The following is a 19,797-nucleotide window of genomic DNA, read 5'->3' as shown; positions in this document are numbered from 1 at the left end:
CTGGGTAGTGTGAGTACCGCTGAAAATCAGTTTGCGGCCGCCTTTGGCATGCGTGCCATAGGTTGCCTACCCCTGCACTAGACCGAATGTGTCTTCCAGAGCTGGGAACAGAACACTGTCTATTTAGGTATGTGCTAATATGACTCTGTTCTTGTCTGAGCTTTTCATAAGTTTTCAAAAATACAAATAAGTTCATCACTCTTCCCCACCCGCCTTCATCTTAGCCTGTAGGCAAAATAGCCTGATTAATTCAGAGGGGTTATTGCTTGCTTGTTTGTTTGTGTCTGAAAAACTACTTGAGGAGAAGCTAAATTGAAGAAATTTTGGATTAATGCAGAAAGTGGTATTGTTCTGATGTCCTGCTCCAACCAGGAGACTGTACTCTCCCCCCGGAAGGAAGTACTAGTATTATCCATGTACTTTGAAGAAGGGTGACTTTTATTCTCCCTGGTATAGACAGGGAACTGGGATACAGAGGGGTGGAAAGGCTTGCCTAAGGTCAGTGCCAGAGCTAGGAGCACAGCTGCCCTGACATCTCTTCCCCGACACTCACCACTGAGGCCCATGCCCTACACCGTGCCAAGCTAGGAATGGAACCCAGGAGTGCTGATGCCTCAGCCCCCCAGTTCCCACCAAGGGACCCTCTTTCCTAGAAATGAGGCCCTGCTCTGCCCGTTGCACCACATTAGCTCAGAGTTGGGCACCCATGACCCCAAACCTCTCACATGTTACCCCACAAATCTGCCCAGAACCCGCTGGCTAGATGGAGGCAGGGGGCACCACCTACTATGGTCCCTGCATGCTAAAGGAACTACATGTCCCAGCATGCAACGCTCTACGTTGAGTCACTGGGACCCGCGGGACTACGCTTCCCAGCACGCATCACGTCCCGCTGACCCTCGCGGCCCGAGTGTGGCGCGTTGCTCGCTGGGGGCTGTAGTTCCGTTCCCTCCCGCATGGAGTCCCGAGGCTCCTCCCTCCGCTTCCCCCTGCCGGCAGGGTGTCCCGTGCCTCCTTGGAAGACGGAAGCCGAGGAGGAGGGAGAGTCGGAGGAGCGGCGGCAGCGGGATGGGTGACTCCAAAGTGAAGGTGGCGGTGCGGGTGCGTCCCATGAACAGGAGAGGTGAGTTCGGCCCGGCCCGGCCCAGCCGAGGGGGGAAAGGGAGAGAAGTGGGGAGAGACACTGACCGACCGACACTGCTCCCTGCCCCTCGCTGGGGGGAGACACCGACCAACGCCCCCCCGCCCCGAGTGGGGAGAGACACTGACCGACCGACACTGCTCCCTGCCCCTCGCTGGGGGGAGACACCGACAGACCCCCCCCGCCCCCCGAGTGCGGAGACACTGACCGACCGACACTGCTCCCTGCCCCTCGCTGGGGAGAGACACCGACAGACCCCCCGCCCCGAGTGCGGAGACACTGACCGACCACCCCCGCGCCCCGAGTGGGGAGGGACACCGACCGACCGACACTGCTCCCTGCCCCTCGCTGGGGGGAGACACCGACCAACGCCCCCCCGCACCAACAGCCTCCACCATCTGAGGGGGGGAGACATCGACCGACCCCCCCTCTTTCTGGGGGGGGAGAGAGACCGAGACTGGCCAATGCGCCCTACACACCCCTCGCTGGGGCAGGGGAGAGATAGTGACTGATCGACACCCCCTGGGGGGAGAGAGAGAAACACACCCCGGGGAGGGAGACACCGACCCACTCCCTCCGCCTCCCCCACACATACCGATCGCTGATGGCAGAGCGACACCCCCACCTACCCCACCCAGCTCCCTGCAGGGCTGGGGAGAGCGGGAGATGGGGGAGCGACCCCGCCAAGAGAGAGGGTCACCCTTCGCTGAGGAAAGCCCTGCACTGAGCCAAACACTGTGTAGGGGGCAGGGATTTCCTGCCTTTCTCCCCCAGGGAGCCTGGCAGCAGGTAGCACCAGGGTGAGGGAGGAACAGACCCTGTTGTTGTGGAGGTTGAGTGGGGTTAAGCAGCCTCCACAGGGGAGGAGTTACCCTCCCCCCCGACTAATTCACGTCCCCCCCTGTAACTACCCCACATTTCTGTCCTTTATGATTCACATTCCTGCTAAGGTCTCCCCCCTTCATAATCTTCCTCCTTCCTCTCTTCTCTTCCTGTCTCCGTAGAATCCCCCACCTCTTGCACCCATTTTACAATGGGGCTCCTTCCTTGTCTCTTCACTTCCTCCCCACTCAGATTTCTTCCTTCTCTGTCCCCCCCTTCTCCCTCCCTCAGCTTTCCCTTCTCCCTCCCATGAAATGATTCTTCCCCCCACATATGAGAGTGACCCAAAGTGTCCCAGACTATGGGGCATAAGGATAAAAGCAGCTGGAAGAGGAAGGGTGAATTGATGGGTGAATTTTTAAAAATACTACACCCCATAGGCAAATTCCAATTACAGACTAGGTATTTCTCTTTTCTTTTCTTTTACTTTTTTTTTTATGAGAAAAATTCAGTTGCTGCAGCTGTTTGAGAAACAAATTTACAAAAGGAAATATAGCATTTTAAAAAAACCAGGAAATAAATTAAGGAAAAAATATACATGCACACACAATTAGTATCTGAATACAACACTTCTGATGCATCTGAAACTTACTGTAATGAACAATGAGGTAATGCCAAGTTTGTGTACTACTGAGGTGAATGAGGGTTGCACCTCATAATGTTGCAATTGAGGTATGTGTTATGCAATCTTAAAGTCTGACTGTCTTAGGGATCATCCTCTGGTAAGACAAGAGAGTGATTTTTAAAAACCTGTGTTGTAATTTGCATTTAATTTTTAGTAACATTAGTATGAATCTTGGGAGGTCCTTGGGTGTGAAATGAGACATAGCTGAATTCTGTTCAGGGTCATTGCTCGTGACCCCCAAAAGGAGACTTCAAAGTATTATAAACCTGTTCCTGACTGATTGTAGACACTTAACCTTTGAAATATTCTCAGTGTCTGCATACTGTGATTGTCTTTGGACTGTAAATTCCTCAGGGCAGGGAGCTTTCTGCTGTAGAGCTATAAAGTGGCATATAAATCTATCTGTTACACTTCTAGGCATTGTATAAATACGTAGTAATAGGTTCTTTGCAAAAGTAGTACAAGGATCTCTATGCTGAAAAGGTTACCATTTTATCTATGGTACTGTTGGACTCATCGAGCTCCCATTATAGCTAATGGGAGTCGGATTGGGCCCCATATAAATAACTACATCTGCCTCCTTGCAAAACAGGTTTACCACACTAACTTCTTGCACTGAAGTGGATGTTTGAGTAAACATTCATAGGTCCACTTATGTTGCTCGTTTGTTGCATCTTGTCTCAGATTGCATCCCAATACTATAAACAGTTCTGTCTGTAATCTTATTGAGTTCTGTGGAACTGCTCACATGAGTGAGGACCTGATGGTCTTCTGGGCAAGAACCTTATCTTCATTGTTGTGTATTTAGCAACTAACATAATGAAGCCCTCAACCTTTTTGGGGTGCTACCAAAGTATCTAATTATTATTATTATTTTTACTACTATTATTCACAGCTGTTTTCTTCAATTGGCTAGAACTATGTTGGGGTGTCTTGGTTCCAATGTAGTTTTTCACTAAAGAATATTCACAAGCTCTCAATTTCATCATGATGCCAATCAGTAACTTCAAGTGAAGTGACATTTACTTTTATGGTAGCTAGGGTGAGCGCTTTAATTCACTTTATAAAAGTATGTGATGTGATCCAATTAAATGTCAACTGCACTCATAAAAACAGATAAGGGAAATCTAATGGCAGACAATTTGAGCTCTTAAAATTTATTTTTACACTTTTGTCTTCAAGATTATTTTTCATTCCAAATAGCATCGATAGATGCACTAATGTTTGATTCATATATAAGTCCTTTCAGTTATCTAGTGATGTACCATACCTATATATTTGTGTAGAGGGATCTTAACTATAGCATACCCTTGTTCATCTTAACAGCCACCTTAGCTGGAGAAGATGGTTTAGTGATCTCTGCTTCAAGTTTGAAGTACCTAGATTCTTTGGAACCATATGTTTAAATCTCTGTCATGTTAACTCAGACCTTCCTCTTTCTAAGGTAGATAAATTGAGTACCACCCAGCTTGTTGAATGTCAGAACAAGGATTCTTGCATCAGCTTGGATATTAAGGCCGCCTTTTCAAGAGAAGGAATTTTCCTTAGAGCTTGTCTACACTGGCAATTTACAGTGCTGCAACTTTCTCACTCAGGGATGTGAAAAAACATCCCCCTGAGCCTGGCAAGTTTCATCACTGTAAAGCGCCAGTGTAGACAGTGCACCAGCACTGGAAGCCACGCCCCTCATGGAGGTGGGGTATTTTTAGAGCGCTGGGAGAGCTCTGGGAGCGCTCTGCCACAACCACGCAAGCCACATTAAAGCACTGCTGTGGCAGTGTAGACTAGCCCTTGGTGTCCTTGCTGTATATTTTCTACTGTTATGCAATATCCTGTGCACCAACTTTTTGTTGCCCTGCACTGTGGAGGTGGTTGCATTTCCACTATGTTATGAATATATTGTTTGTGAAATGTTCTGGATGGAAGGTGCTACAGAAATATAAAAGATGTATCTGAGAATTTAAGTTTATTATGCATGATTAATCTTATTGTTATAGCATAACTAGTTTCACAAATGAAGTGGTAAATGTCACATCTTGATGACAGTATGTGAAGAATAATGCATTTTACTCTCCATTATCCTTTTAAAAGTGAATGGTTAGAGTATATTAATATTAAACTTTCATAGTGTAAACAATAATAAATCTGAGTATCACTGTGGAAAACTATGCAATGACACATAGATAAAGCATGTGGTTCTAGTTTGTTTCAGCTTGCTTAAAATATAATTGCATAACTGAGAAATGCTTGTAACACCTTGGGTGTGCTTAGTATTTACTCTCAAAGAGGGACAATAATTATGAGTATGGCTCAGAATTTGTCACAGATATTTTTAGTAAAAATTGTGGACAGGTTTCAGTCAATAAACAAAAATTCAGGGAATCTCGTGACTTGCCCTTGATTTTTACTAAAAATATCCCTGACAAAATGTGGAGGTTCCAGCTCCCAAATGGGCTCTGGGGCCCATCCACCCACCACAGCTGGGCCGCTTCGGGGAAGGGGGAGAACCTGACGTCCGCATGGGAGCTCTGGGGTCCCTCTGCTGCCTGGCAGCTAGGAGCTGCTGGGGGCCTGTTGACAGCAGCAGCTGAGAGCTGCGGTGCTGCTTGCTGACAGTTCCAGCCCCGGGCAGAAAATGTTACAGCCGTCTCTGGAAGTCACAGATTCTGTAACTTCTGTGACCTCCTTGACGTAATCGTAGCCTTAATTCTGAGCAATCACAGTTGAGTCAAATGTGTATACTGCAAAGGAAAATAATTTGATAAACTAAGTGAATGTACTCTTAAGCCTAGTTTTGTATGAGATTACCTTGATGTTTTGGCTTTATGTTTACTTGATCATTTTGAAGTCAACAAATGATCAGATATAGTCAAAGTGTAAACTCTGCTAAAACTGGTTTCTGGTTAGCTTGTTTATGGGAGAGTAAACACCATTGCACTAAGATTTGAGTGTAACATTAAAGCAGCCATTACTTCAATGGAGCAGAGAAGTTATGCAGTCTTGCACACTATATACTTCCACCAGAGTACTTGCTGGATCAGAAACTTTCCAGACTAATTAATTTACTTAAAATATTTGTGCAAAGAACAGTATATGGAACAGCAGAAATATCTGTAAAAAAGAATGCACAGCCACATGGAATGCCTTTATGAGGAACATTTGGCAGGCTTTTTTTTCTTGTATATCAGATTGAACAGCAGAAGACAAAAAGAGCACTTCCGATGGGGTTTCAACAACTTGTCATTAATTCTCATGATGTGCATGTGTACTATATGTGCACGAGCATGTCTTTGATTTCTAACTTATCTAGCTGATGTGATCACAATACAGTATTGTGCTCTTCCTGATGCACTCGTACTTATTAAACAATGTATAATTACTGCAAACTGAGAATTTTACAAATTATACTTTCACAATTATATAGCAGAGGAAACTTGAAAGAGGACTGTCTAGAAATAAAGGGATGTTAGGTTGAAGGGACATATCACCTTACATCACACTGCTGTCTGTTTTAAATAACTGTTGTACAAGGAATGCCTACTTTTGCTATAACTTTGCGCAGGTTTTTTTCTTCTTTCTTTGTGTAGTTGACAGTACTTTGTATATATTCAGTTGGTTTTCCCTTTGCGTGGGCCTTTCACGTAGCAAAGGGAAGAAATAATAACTTTTCAGATTTTTCTAAAACAAAAGATGGCAGAGAGCATATGTGGTATCTGAAACTACTTTCATATTTAAAAAAAAAGCAAACTAATTTTTAAGATGATGGTGCTTCTTTAAAATTTTTAAAACTTTTTTTGTGTTATAAAACTTCAAAATTTAAAAAACACATGCTTTCAAAACTCTTCACATTTAATGCTATTTAGATTTATGCATTTTTCTCAGCTTGGACAAACTTTAGTAAACAAAAATCTAACTTCACATTTAGGTTCTCATGCAGTAGCATAATACCACAACATACAGTTGTAAACTCTGCAGAGTAATGTTAATCTGTTTTAAATTGGAAAAAAGAAATTCCACTGGCATTTAAAAAAAGAAATCAGGTAAAACATCTGTTATTCTCAAACTTTGTGAAAGCTTATTTTGAACTTATATATTTCGGGTCAAATTTGACCTGGCAATGTTGCATTTTTAAATAAAAGCTTTAGTTATTTATACAGTTAATACCATTTTCATGTTTCATAGTTTTCATACTTCAGTTATTCAGTGTAAGCCACATAAAATATACCTTTTAGTCATTATAGCCAACAGATTTCATAAAACCTGAAATGGTTGTTTTAAAAGGCAACATAACTCCTCAATCTTGACCAACATTTTGATAAATTGCAGACATACAAGTTTTACTTTAGTATTGCACTTTTCCTTTAGAATTATCACAAAGCACTTCTTGCAAACTGTACATTAGGATCACTTTGTCTACCATTGAACTATAGCCACCTCAGAGGTAGCTATTTAAAAATACCCCACATCAGTATCAGAAATTTCAACATATGCCTGATTTCTTGAGTCCCAGATCCAATCTATAAAGTCTCCTGAAAGTTGTATCTGCCTTAGAACTGGTAAGTTAGGTGTGGGCCTAAAGTTATATTTATCTAAAAAAACTGAGGTGAAATTGGACATGCAGTTCCTTAATTTTCACCCTAAATAAAGAAGTAGAGTTTATATAACCCCAGAAGCTCTTCGGCTAGTCACAGGCTAAAAGCATAAGGCCTGTGTATGGGATCTCTTATCAGACTCACAAGGGTTGCCAGGGGGTTGATGCACTTAGGTGAAGCCCCACTCCAATGCAGCTCCTCAGGGCTTCAGGACCTGGACTCTTCTTCTAATGATTTTAAGAAGATGAGTCTCCCCTCATGCACGCCTTGGAGGAATAAAGAAAAAGGTTGGGAGAGAGGAAATGCCCACCATTTTCCTTCATGCCTCAGTTGCACAGTAGGAATTCATTCATTCAAATGAAGTTAACATACTAGCACGTATGAGTGGTGAGTGCACGTTATCTAACAGTTATTCACATGACTTTGTTAAACACCTGATGCAAGTCCAAAAGGTAAATTTGGATATGTGGCAAAGATATATTTGATTTCTTTTGTTTTCGGAGTAGGTGTCCCAGTTCCCATGCTCTGCAGCTCTGAAATAGGCTTGTGTTACTCTATAGTAAATATTTTCCAAGATGATGAAACTGTTAAATCTCAGATTCTCCAAAAGCAGTCAGCCAATTACTGTATCCTGATAGTATTCTTCTGCCTTTAGTGAAACAAGTGGTTGTTGATTGTGCTTCATCCATTAATGCTGTATCTAGTCCCAGTAGATCTGATAGCATTAATCAGTATTGCCAGTCCCAAGCAGTCAATCAAGAGTCAGTCTTTAAAAAATAATCGTAAGATTGATTTAAAAATCATGAGACTTAAAAAAATTAGTTCTTGCTCTTTGCATTCTGGTGTCTGAGCCTTCACATCCGTCATAGCGTATAGGCTATTTACATATTGTAAACAAAACAGAATTAATGTAATATGAACGTGATCTACTTGAAGGCTGAATTCCAGCCACACTTTTTTAGGGTTAAGGTGTAGGCTATCATACATGCAAGGTAGGTTGGATAGGTAGCCTTAATGGCCTTAATTTCTCCTTCCAACATATCAAATAATGTATAATTGTTTCTCGAGGTCCTGTTTGCCTGTCTAACACATACCAATCTGTCTGCAGGATTTCTAGCAGAGAGGGTGGTTTTACGATATCTTTGTAACTGTCAAAAGGCAGTGTGTGTAATATGTGCCAAACCTGCTGGCAGGTTTTTTTTCTTTCCTTTTTCCTGAGGACTCGTGGTTTTGAGGAGCTATCCCATCTTCCTTACAAACTTGCTGAATGTACTTCCCAAACAGATCTCTCTAAATTTCACTGAGACCCCGAGCGGGTGGGGAGCCCCAAACAGGAAGCACTTCGTTGCCCTTTAATCTCAGGGGCTAGAGAAGGACTCTTGGCTCCGAACACAACATTGATAGACCTACTGTCCAAGGCTGGGTTGAACATAAGTCATCTCTTGTTCCACTTTGTGCTTTACACTAGAAATGTAAATATTTTTTGTAATTGTGAGGAATAAGCTGCTTATTAAAAATCTTGAAATGCAATTACTAGCCAACAAGACCAAGAAAATTTGGCATGTCATGGCTGGAGAGCATAAATATAAACTCAGTTAAACTGACAGTACTGTATAATAATGATAGGCAAGCTGATTGTCAGTATGTGGAGGAAGAAGTCAAAACTAATATTAGAAGAGCTTCAGAAATTTGCCTGGTTGAAAATTTTTCAGAACAAAACTATTTGTCTGCTCTTTACTGGTCTTTATATAATGCATTCGACAGGAACAATTATATGTTTGGGTCACATTAGATTAATTGCAACTAGCGCTCTTCAAACAAATAAAATCTGGTTCTTGCACCCTTGCACCTTGGCTTTCTATTTTGCGCTTATTCATAGGATGACAAAGACATAGGTCATTCTCACACACACATGCATAGGGTTGTTTTTTAACCTTTTTTTGATAAAGTAAAAAACAAATCTGTTTATAGATGGCTACATGGAAAATGAAAGAAACCTGCTTCTACTGTGTTACTTTTGTAGTGCCCAGAAGTGCTAGGTATTTCACAGAATAAAGTGAAACACATGGTCCTTGCCTCAAAGAGTTTACAGTCTAAATTTGAGATGTTATGCTAAGAGTGGAGGTGGGGATGAGGATAACAATAAACATGGTTAGTCAGTTTAGGCATGAACACATCTTGGTGACTCAAATAAGGTTTTTTAGCATGTAAAAGTGAGGATATTCTGTTCAGGTTCAGCTTTCATCATCATAGTATCTGAGCATTTTTCAGAAGTAATTTAAGCAATATGATTAGTATCTGTCTTGAATATAGAAAATATTGGCCTCACGGGAAGGATAGCTCAGTGGTTTGAGCATTGGCCTGCTAAACCCAGGGTTGTGAGTTCAATCCTTGAGGGGCCCGCTTAGGGATCTGGGGCAAAAATCAGTATTCGATCCTGCTAGCAAAGGCAGGGGACTGGACTCAATGACCTTTCAAGGTCCCTTCCAGTTCTAAGAGAGAGGTCTATCTCCAATTATTAAATTAAATACTATTTACTCATTTTGGGCCTTGTAAAAGTGGGTTTTCTTATATATTGTCATAATATTGCTCCTATGTCACCCTATCGACAACTTCACCTGTTGGTTAGTAAGCACTTCAGTCTTGCTTCACTTCTACCAAAAACTTGGTTTAGTACTTGAGGTGGAGAGTATTCCCATACTCTCCTAACCGTTTTATTACCCGCACCAGCTAGTCTATTACTTCCAGGGATGTCACTCCTCTTGTCTCTAGTAGTTGGTCTGGAATCTGCTGGTGTCTCAGTGCTGGCAACTGGCACGAGATCTCTGTGCCACACCAGTGGATGAGTACATAACTGGAAACTTGCCTCATGTTAGGGCCAGCCTGCCCCCGACTAGATATGCGGAACTGTGACAGCAGCAAGGAGAGCTGCCAAGATGGTACTATGCTAATGGTTTCTTCCCTAGAAGAAATCTCATATTGCCTTCAACAAAATTTAAACACTACTTTCATTTTGAAAAGAATAAATGCTTTTAAATCAGACTAAATCAATCACAATAGAAAATCTCTGGCACTGAAGTTTAACACTAGTTCTCTTTTTTTTGTGTGGTTAGTGGGGAGCTTGGTGGCTAGAGGAAGCAATAGTGCATAAAATCTGGTACATTAAGAGTAGCATTTGATGCTTTTTTATTTCTTTATAGAGTTTGATCTGCATACAAAATGTGTGGTGGATGTGGACACAAACAAGGTCATTCTTCACCCTGTAAACACCAAACTTGCAAAGGGAGATGCCAGGTAAGACTTTTAAACTAAGAAGCACTTGTCTAGTACATTAGGTATGGAACTAGCAACTGGGAGAATTTGGTTCTGACATGTGACTTTGGGCACATTTTCTAAATTCTCTGATATAGTTACCCCATCTTTAAAATGCGGCCAATAATGTGTATCTGCCTCAGTAAGGTACTCTTGAGATCTACAGATTTCAAAGTAGCAGCCGTGTTAGTCTGTATCTGCAAAAAGGACAGGAGTACTTGTGGTACCTTAGAAACTAACAAATTTATTAGTCTCTAAGGTGCCACAAGTACTCCTGTTCTTTTTGAGATCTACAGGTGATTCTAGAGTGAATACTTGCTCACCACCCTTCCCTAACTAGTATTTCAACCCATAATGCCGTTAGTTACCTTTTCGTTTATTCATTTCTGTACTCCTGTCTGGGTTGTTTTAGATGTGACAGCTGATTTCAGAGCAGGGCAAAGTCTCCCTCATTTTTGGAAGAAGGAAATTTACTCATATTTTTTCATCCAACTGTGCTTGTCTGGTCAGTGAGGGAAAGGGCGTGTAGGCATATTGGAGAGATCTATAGCTATAGTAGGTGCCTAGATATTGAGAGTATTAGATGCATTAGGAATCCTTAGCATGGAGATGACAGTTGAAGGCAGGGACTAACTTTTGTGTAGAAAATGTCCAAGAGACTGCAAATTTATTAACCCCTAAATGCCAAAGGTCCTGGTGATGTTTGAAGGAGAGAGGGGAGTGACTAGCTTATTTCTTGTTTGCTCTCAGGAGAAGAAAGGAGAAACAGAAAACAAAGTGGGCTGAAAGAAAGAAGGGTGAAGTGTAGAGAGAGACCAGTGAAAATGTACTGAAAACAATACAGCAAAAGAGATGACATTATCCATTATTTAAAAAAAGAGCAAAACCAGGAGTTAGGAAGTATATTGATGCTAGGAAGGTAAGGAAAGAATAACAGGTGAGAATTGTAGTTCTTTACATTTAAAAAACTTACTTAAAGTTGGTTGACAGTGTTAAATACAATGCATAACTACTTTTTTCTTAAAAAATTACAGTGGTTTTGGGAGTGTAGTGGTGCTAATTCATCCTGTCCAGTAGACTTGGTCTTTGGGCTAGATGATGTCATGTAAACTTCTGAAGCCCTAAGTAGCATGTGGAAAAGTGAGGCAAGAGGAGATTAAGGAGACCCTATGCAAACGTCCACTGATGTCAATGAAAAGGCTTCTACTGAAGTCAGTGGAAGCTGGTTCAGGGCTTTTGTGACTTGCCCGAAGTCAAATAGGAAGTCTGGCAGAGCTAAGTATAGAACCTATATTATTTAACTCATGACTCCAGTCCTGGGCTCTAGCCACAAGACCAACTAATTCTGTCTTGAAAGTTGTCTAAACTGTTCATGTCACTGGTAGTGGGCAAGGAACATGTCGTTAAAATACCTGTTGTGGGTGGGGAATTCAGTCATGAGGTGGAAGTGCTTTCGCTTCCCTGGACTGAGTCAGCTCACTAAACAATGGGCAAAGTTCAAATTTGCTAGACTGTTATATTGGGATTACAAGGTGTGTATCCCCTGTGAAAGGAAAACTAGTATTCCTCCCACTTCTGAGTATAGAGACTGAAGGCCTAATTACAAAACTGAGAACCATATAATTGGAGTAAAGCCAGATGGAGGTTGGGGATGTGGAATGCAGTTGCTCATATTCATTGTTGTTTTTTTATGGATTACGTGGCTTCCTCATCCCTGTCCTTTACCTGTGACATTGGCCAGTCTGATTAAAGTTCTGCATTACACATCCCTCCATCCACAAATGTCAGAAAATCTGGTACTGTGGCCAAGTCAACAGGTAAGCATTTTCCATTTCCTAGTTTCCACAGTCTGTGAAATATTACTTTAGGGACAAATACAGTCCTGCATAACTGAAAAGGGTAGCAGAGAGTCAGAGAAATTTGTCTGTGGCACGATGGTTGAGGGAACATATCTGTGTCTAGCAGATTTATGCCAAAACATCTGCACTGTCTCTACATCCTCCCCACACAAATTCCTTGAGGCCAAGCCCATGAGTTTGTGGAAATTCCTCACTACTTTGTTCAAGTTTTAGGTAGAAGATTTCGGGCAGTAACGAAAATTCAGTTGATAAGGTGTCCTAGTTTGGGATAAGGGATCCTGAAGTGAGGTTGTACGTAAACGAGGCAATTTATAATTCAGTTATTAGTAACTCTTGGGATCCTTGTATTCTGTTTTTAAAGGAGGCTTTCTCTCCACTTGCCTTTCACCTGCATTGCAAAATAATCAGCTATAGAGTTTGGAAGGTTTGACTCCCTGTTCTGTTTTATTTTTTATTTTATTTTAAGCATTAAACAGTCCATCAAGTCAACTGTTCTGGTTGCTCTATGGCTTTACTTATGTATGACTGGATGTTCAGTGACTAATCTTTTAATGATACTCGAGATTTGTAAAGCAAAACTTCATAGTTAGGAGTGTTGTTTAAAAGAAAATTTGAAACTCCTGAGTTCTATTCCAACTCTTAATGGATATCTTGAAAACTTGGACTTTAACATCTCTGCTTCTGGTTTTCCCCATCTGGAGGATGGATCTTGTATTTACCTACTTGATGAGAGATGGTGAAAATTAATGAATGCTACTGAAATGATTTGAAAGCCTTAGATGAAGTGTGTCTGACTGTGTGTTTCTGAACAGGTTACACCTTGAAGACACTTATTACCCCTGCTAGCCTTCTTTAACCCAGGAGTGGTCTTACATGGGACAGAGAAATCTAGTCAGTTACTGTATTGAGTAACACTTATTATGGCTTTGCTAGTGTCAGTAATCTGCTCATGTAAAGTAGATCAACTTCAAAATCTACAGAATAACCTCCAAGCTGGTATGCTACAGTACTGGCTCCAATCTTACCTTGGTTTTGGGTGTGTTCTTCCTCCCTTGTAAAGAAGGAAGCTATATTATATATATATATATACATATATACTCCTGTTCCGTAACACTGTCTGCAAATTCCTATCAAGAACAACTTCTCTAAAGCCGCTGTCATAAAAAATGCTTTGCTATAGATCCTTAGAAGTTGATCTTCTGTCTCACTTCTCCCATCTCCACCTCCACACTTACAGCACTGCAGCAGCACAGCTGCAGCACTTCATGAATACGCTACCTCTGCCAACAGGAGAGTTTCTCCCATCAGCATAGGTACTCCACCTCCCTGAGTACCGGTAGCTATGTCAACCAGAGAAGCCTTTCCATTGATATAGCACTGTCTACACTGGGGTTAGGTTCACAGGCGCTGACTCTTGTTTTTGCTGGTGGATTCCCCACCCCAACCCCATCCTGCCACTTAGCCTCTTCCTGCTCCTGCTCTGCCCCCTCCCCCGAGACCCCCCCAAGTGCCTCTGCCACTCGTTCCTCTCTGCTCTCTTCCCTGAGCGCCTCCCACCCACTGTTCGTTCCTTTCCGCCGCCTCCTGCCTTAAGGACGAATGACAGGAGAAGGGGGCAGAGAGGAGTAAATGGCCATGGCCTTGGGGGAAGAGGCACAGCACGGATGGGGCCCAAGGGGAAGAGGTCAAGCAGGGGCGGGGCATCAGGGTGGAGTGTGGGCCAGGCAACGGGCCGGGGGTGCTGAGCACCTCTGATTTTTTATTTTATTTTATTTTTTTTCTGTGGGTGCTTGACCCCTGGGCCACTCACAAAGTTGACGTCTATGGTTATGTTAATATAACTGTGTCACCTGAAAATCGCACCCCCTGAGCGATGTAGTTATACCAAGATAAAGTTCATGGTGTAGACCAAGCCTAATTTTATTTTATGGAGCTGTTTGTGTTCTCTCTGTTGCAGAAGGTCAGAGCTCATATTTCCTCACCAACATAAAATTTTACAGTGCACTGCAAGCATTAGTCAAAAGTTTATTAGTTTTGTGGTTGGCATGGTGAGAGGGTGTGAATTCATTTTGATAAGGGTGAAAAGATAATGTCTGCATAACAACTGGGATGTTTGTAAGAACTAAGTTTTTGAATAACCCATAAATAGGTGGCACTTCCTGAAGCTTCTAAGGCTTCTTGATTCTAGACCTTTTTGGTTTGTTTTGTTTTTTTGTTTAGAAAACATAATATTTAAAAAGACTGAGATTATTTTTTTTAAAAGGCTAGAAATTAACTACTTTTGACCAATTAGGGAAGGAGAGTTTAAATTACAGGGCATAACTATAATTGTGTGTAAATGATAAACTCTTGGTTAATTTGCATAGTGGTCAAACCCAGGGTTATGAACAAAGAATGATGGTTGTAAATTACAGCACTTACTAAATCTGTCCAACAGAAGCCAGCGTTACAAAGAGTATTGTACTTTTTTTTTTTTTTTACCATGTGCCTTTATTAAGCGCTAAAAGTACTTTCAGATACTATGCATGTTCTTTAGTTCCAGTCCCTATTTATGGTTTTATAGTCACATTACCATTTTCAACCCCCCCCCCTTCCCTATTATTGTATGACAGACTGACAAACAAGGGAGCTTCCAGGGTAAATTGTGCAAATGACTGCTTTATGCATTTGATAATTTTTGTATATAAACAAAAAAATACAAACAAAAATGATCTTTTGGCTATATTAATTAGGTATAAAGTGTTCAGTTAGAAGTGTCATTGACGGTGAGCCTCAAATATCTAACAACCTTCAAATATCTAACACTGCTCTTAGTAATAATAAATAATAAATAAATTAATTTAAAAAACCTAAATCATGGTTGATTTGTTTTTAGTGTTCAAAATGACAGCAGAGTATGTTGCTAAGGAAACTGGGTTGTGTAAAGAATTTACACAATTTTCACTATCCCCTGATGATTTTCAGAAAGCTGAAGATGGAATCAGCTGGCATCTTATTCAACTGAGATTTTTTGCATCCTCAGTATACATGTTTGGAACTCATGGGTTACCTCTCCTTTGCTCACTTGATAAGCAGCAGCCCAACCAATTATAAACAAGAATCTTTTAGTGCCTTTATAGGATTCTTCAGCCACTCACCTTCCGTAGGTTTTTCTGAGGCAGATGTGTCCGCCCCTACTGAGACTTTAGCGGGAGATGGCAAACGATTATGGGCTACAACCTTTGCCAGTAGAGATTCTTAACAAGCTCTGCTCTACTCTGAGAGCCATGGAGACATGGCAACTGAATCATTATGGCTACCGCTAACCACAGAGTAATATCCCTTAGGAGATAAATCTTATCTAGGTGAACTTGACAGGGTATTGAGAAAGCAGAACTACTTTCCATGGAGCTCAGCAAACAGCCTAGCTGTTCTAGAGCAGGGTGAATTTTTCATAGACCGCAGATTTGAAATGAGTGGCTGATTTAATAAGTTTGAGATGAAACAGTAGATAATCCAGTACGCTGAACTCTTCAACTCTTTCTCTGTGTTGGGACTGATTTTTTTTTTTTTTTAATGAAGTTAAGAGCTCTTTGTTCCTGTTCCAGAAGAGAGAGAGATGGGGATTTCCCCAGACCTGCTCTTTTCAGGTAATAAAGATGAGATACTGTAAGAGAGTGATGTATCAAAAGACATGGTGCTGGAAAATAATGATCTTTGAGTCCAGACTACTAAATAGCATACAACCAAGAGTTCTAAAGGGACTACAGAGTGATGTGGCTGAACTGCTAACTAAAATATGCAATCTGTAGCATAGTAATTGATTTGAACTTGTCCACAGAATAGCAGATTAAGGAAAACTAGCTGATATAATATTATTTGGATTTAAAAAAAAGCCTGTGGCAAAATCCCTTAAGAAATTAAGTAGTCAAGGGGTGAGAAGTATCACTGTCATGGGTTTAAAAACCAGCTAAGAGATGAGAGAGTAGGAATAAATGGTCAACTTTTTGCCATATTGAATATTGAGATTGGGATGCCCTCAAGACGCTATTGGAACCAGAATTTTACTTTTATAAATTACCTGGAAAACACCTGAATAATGAGATGGCAACATTTGCAAATGAGAAGAAATTATTTAGGCTAGTCGTGCCTAGAGAAAACTGAGGAACTCTAATACATCTACGTGAACAAGATAGCATGATGGCAGATGAAATTTTATGTTGACAAATGCAAAGTAATGTAGTAGTCAGGGAAAAGGACCTGAGAAGTTCAATGAAAACATCTGATCATTGTTTAATGTTGGTTTTAAAGGAGTGTAAATACAGTGCCATTTTATTTTTTAGAAAAAAACAGCAGTTCATCCTAGCGTAAAATAATGAAGTCTTCAGTTCTGGTCACTCAATCTGAAAAACTGAGCAGAAACTGGAGATTTCCAGAGTTGGGATGCTAAAATGATTTGAGACGCATACACGAAGATGAAAAATTTGGGCTGTTTAGAGAGGAGATGGGATGATTTGTAAAATAATGAATGGTGTAGAAAAGGCAAAGTGTTACTTCTTATGTACTCTCATCATATAAGAACAAGAGGTCATTCAGTGAAGTAGTAGAAAGGCAACACAATGCATAATTACTCTGTGGATCTCATTGCTACAATATATCATTAAAGCTTAAAGCTTAATAGGATTTTTCAAAGGATTATCCATTTATATTGATGATGGAAACATACACAGTTACATTAAGTAGGATGACTTTCTTTTAGAAAGCATATTAGCCTCATGATTCAGGGCATAAGCCATGACCCTTGTTTCTTGAGGTTATGCAGAAGCTTCCTTTATTGGGCAGGTTCCATAACTATTCAGTATGTGGTTTCCTGAACTTTACTCTGAAGCATCTGGTACTGAAGGTGGCCAGAGACTGAATATTGGACTAGATGGATCACTTGTCAGATCTGGTCCTGTAATTCTTATGTTGCTATTTGACCTCAAGCCTGCAGGGGAAGGAAACGTTTCTGTGTCTGAAGATGAAAAGAGAATAAGTTACAATTTACAGCCTTTTTCTTTCCCCTTTCCTCCTTGTTGCTAGCTGTTTTACTTTCGCTTCGGACGGCATCAATTCCCAATTGATGTTCTGTGGGTGTAGAAACAGAATTTGTTAGTTAATTGGCTCTGTGCACATCAGTATGCTGTTGAGGAATTTCTTGCCTTATGGATGAATGTTCATATTCACTTCTAATTGTGAGTGGAATTTATGAGTTACATATTCAGTTTAGTCTCACACTAAACAAGTCTTCACACTATGTCTTGTAATATGAAAGCATCCACTAAGGAAGATGGAATGGACATAGCATTTATGAAAAAGTTCCAAAAAATCCTGGACTGTGACTGGTTGGCCTGTTGACAACGAGCTGAGGGGAAGCCCACAGCTCACAAGATCCATATTGGTGTACTGAGCATGTGGAAATACAGCTAACCGGTAATTCTAGTGAGCAAAAAGAGCCTTGTGAGACTGATGTTTCCTGTATTACTAGTTTTGCCTCTGTAGCTCTGTTGCCTGAGTGTTTGAAAACAGTATTTAACAGATGTGTTCAGTAAGATCACCTGGAGATCTTTCTTATGAAATTCTTCCATGCAAACTCTTGCTGACTTTTATAGATCAACTTCCTAAGCAAGCTTAAAGTTTAGCTGTAAAATAGTTCCTCTAACCCAGGCCTTGGTCATTTAAAATTATGACTTAACTATTTGAATGGTTGCACAGATTTTTGGCAAAAATCTTTTGGCAATTACTTTGTCAGTTATTAGTAGGACTTATTGTATTACAAGGCATGTAAGACCTAAATTACGTAGCATATTTCCTGATTTATGCAGTAGAGCTGAACTGTATTTTGTACTCAAAAGGGATCTTTAATTTTACTGAAATAATTCTGACTGTGTGCGTGTGTGTATGTATGTATGATCTCAAATCCTTCAAAAATTCATCAAGAGCTTGTGTGGACTCCTGAGATGCTTTGGCACTCTGCATGGCAGCTGACTACCCATCCTGCATGGAACTTAAGCTGGATAAGTGTGGGGACAGGCAGAGGATTTGAAATACTATCTTGAGGACAGCAGAAGGAGGCTTCCAAGAATATGCAGTTGCCATCTAAGACTCATAAACCACACAGAAGTGGAGGTTCCACTCTTCTGTGGTTTAGGAGTTGAACAGCCTGGGGAGGTGGCTGCTATGTGAAACACATACCATGTGCAGGAATTGGACATTTAGGAGCTGTGTCAGAAAGGAAGGTGGCTGTTGTACAGAAAATGGTAGGTGTCTATACTAAGGAACTGGAAGGTGGCAGTAACATGAGAATTTCTGTGGATTTGTGATATGTGGATTAATGTAGCATCCTGGCAAAAGTGTAAATATGTTCAGCCATTTGGGAGGCTAAAGAACTGCATAATTTCCAGGGCCTTAAGTATTAATTTATGAAACTAGACAAATATGGTCATCACATGACAGCCTATGAGCTGGAGAGCTGTGTCTGGTGTGAGACATAAAACAAGGATTCAGAAATTCCTACAGTTGTCAAATGAAACCTACTATAGTTATTTTAATGTTCCTTTTTATTTTTAGAACAAAAAGTTGAAATGACAGTTAAATGTGTGACTGGAACAAGAATCTTTTGGTTCTGCATTTGAAAGACAACCAGTTTGGGACTGAGAATGTAATCAGGCTGTAAAATAGTTTCATACTAACTCAAGACTAAAAATGAAAATGCAGAAACTAATCAAAAACTCTTGCTATGGAAAAAATGTAATAAAGAGAACCTGTAACTATCCCTGCAGGCTTGTGTGCGTAATAGGGCTATAAAAAGAAACTGCTGTATTTTCTCAAGCAAAACATGAAATAAACTTGGTTAAAAAGTAAAATTTAACTATTACGTAAATGTCTGAAGGATAAATAAGTTCTTCCCATCCCTCTTTCCTCCCCCTAGTTTGGCTCTTTGTTAGTCAATCTCCCCTTCATTGTGACCATCCAAATCAGAGCTATGAAAAGTTTTGTAAATTCTATGCTGTGGCTATAATGTAAGTGAAAACTGTTTTTTAATTAGATCCAGGTCTTGACCACCTCTCAGCTTCCCTGTTTTCAGTGAGAGTTACAGGTGCTGAGCACCACTAAGAATGAGTTCTTGAATATGCCGCTTTTCTTCATGCAGCTCCGTAGCGTGTCACAAGCAAAAGTCTTTGTCACTGAGACTCACAAATAAAATGTATTTTGAAGGCAGATTATAATAGTATAAGTTTGCAGTCTACAGTGGGAGGTGTCATAAACAGATAGCTAAGGGTTAATGTTTCTTTTACCTGTAAAGGGTTAACAAAGGGAACCAAACACCTGACCAGAGGACCAATCAGGAAACCGGATTTTTCAAAG

General features: G+C 40.9%; 1 protein-coding gene across 2 annotated transcripts in view; it reads left to right on the top strand.

Moving 5' to 3' along the window:
* Positions 1–959: 959 nt before the first annotated feature.
* The window catches only part of LOC116828912 (kinesin-like protein KIF13B), a 101,166-nt gene continuing 82,328 nt past the window's right edge, over positions 960–19,797 (top strand). For both annotated transcript variants that reach the window (XM_075063592.1, XM_075063591.1), the window contains exons 1-2: positions 960–1,123; positions 10,441–10,534. In XM_075063592.1, the coding sequence (XP_074919693.1) occupies positions 1,069–1,123; positions 10,441–10,534 (149 nt within the window). In that variant the 5' untranslated portion in view covers positions 960–1,068. The remainder of the gene's footprint in view (positions 1,124–10,440; positions 10,535–19,797) is intronic.

The sequence above is a fragment of the Chelonoidis abingdonii genome, chromosome 3, assembly GCF_003597395.2.
Source record: "Chelonoidis abingdonii isolate Lonesome George chromosome 3, CheloAbing_2.0, whole genome shotgun sequence".
Taxonomy (NCBI): Eukaryota; Metazoa; Chordata; order Testudines; family Testudinidae; genus Chelonoidis; species Chelonoidis abingdonii.
This window is presented reverse-complemented; position numbering and strand designations above follow the sequence as displayed.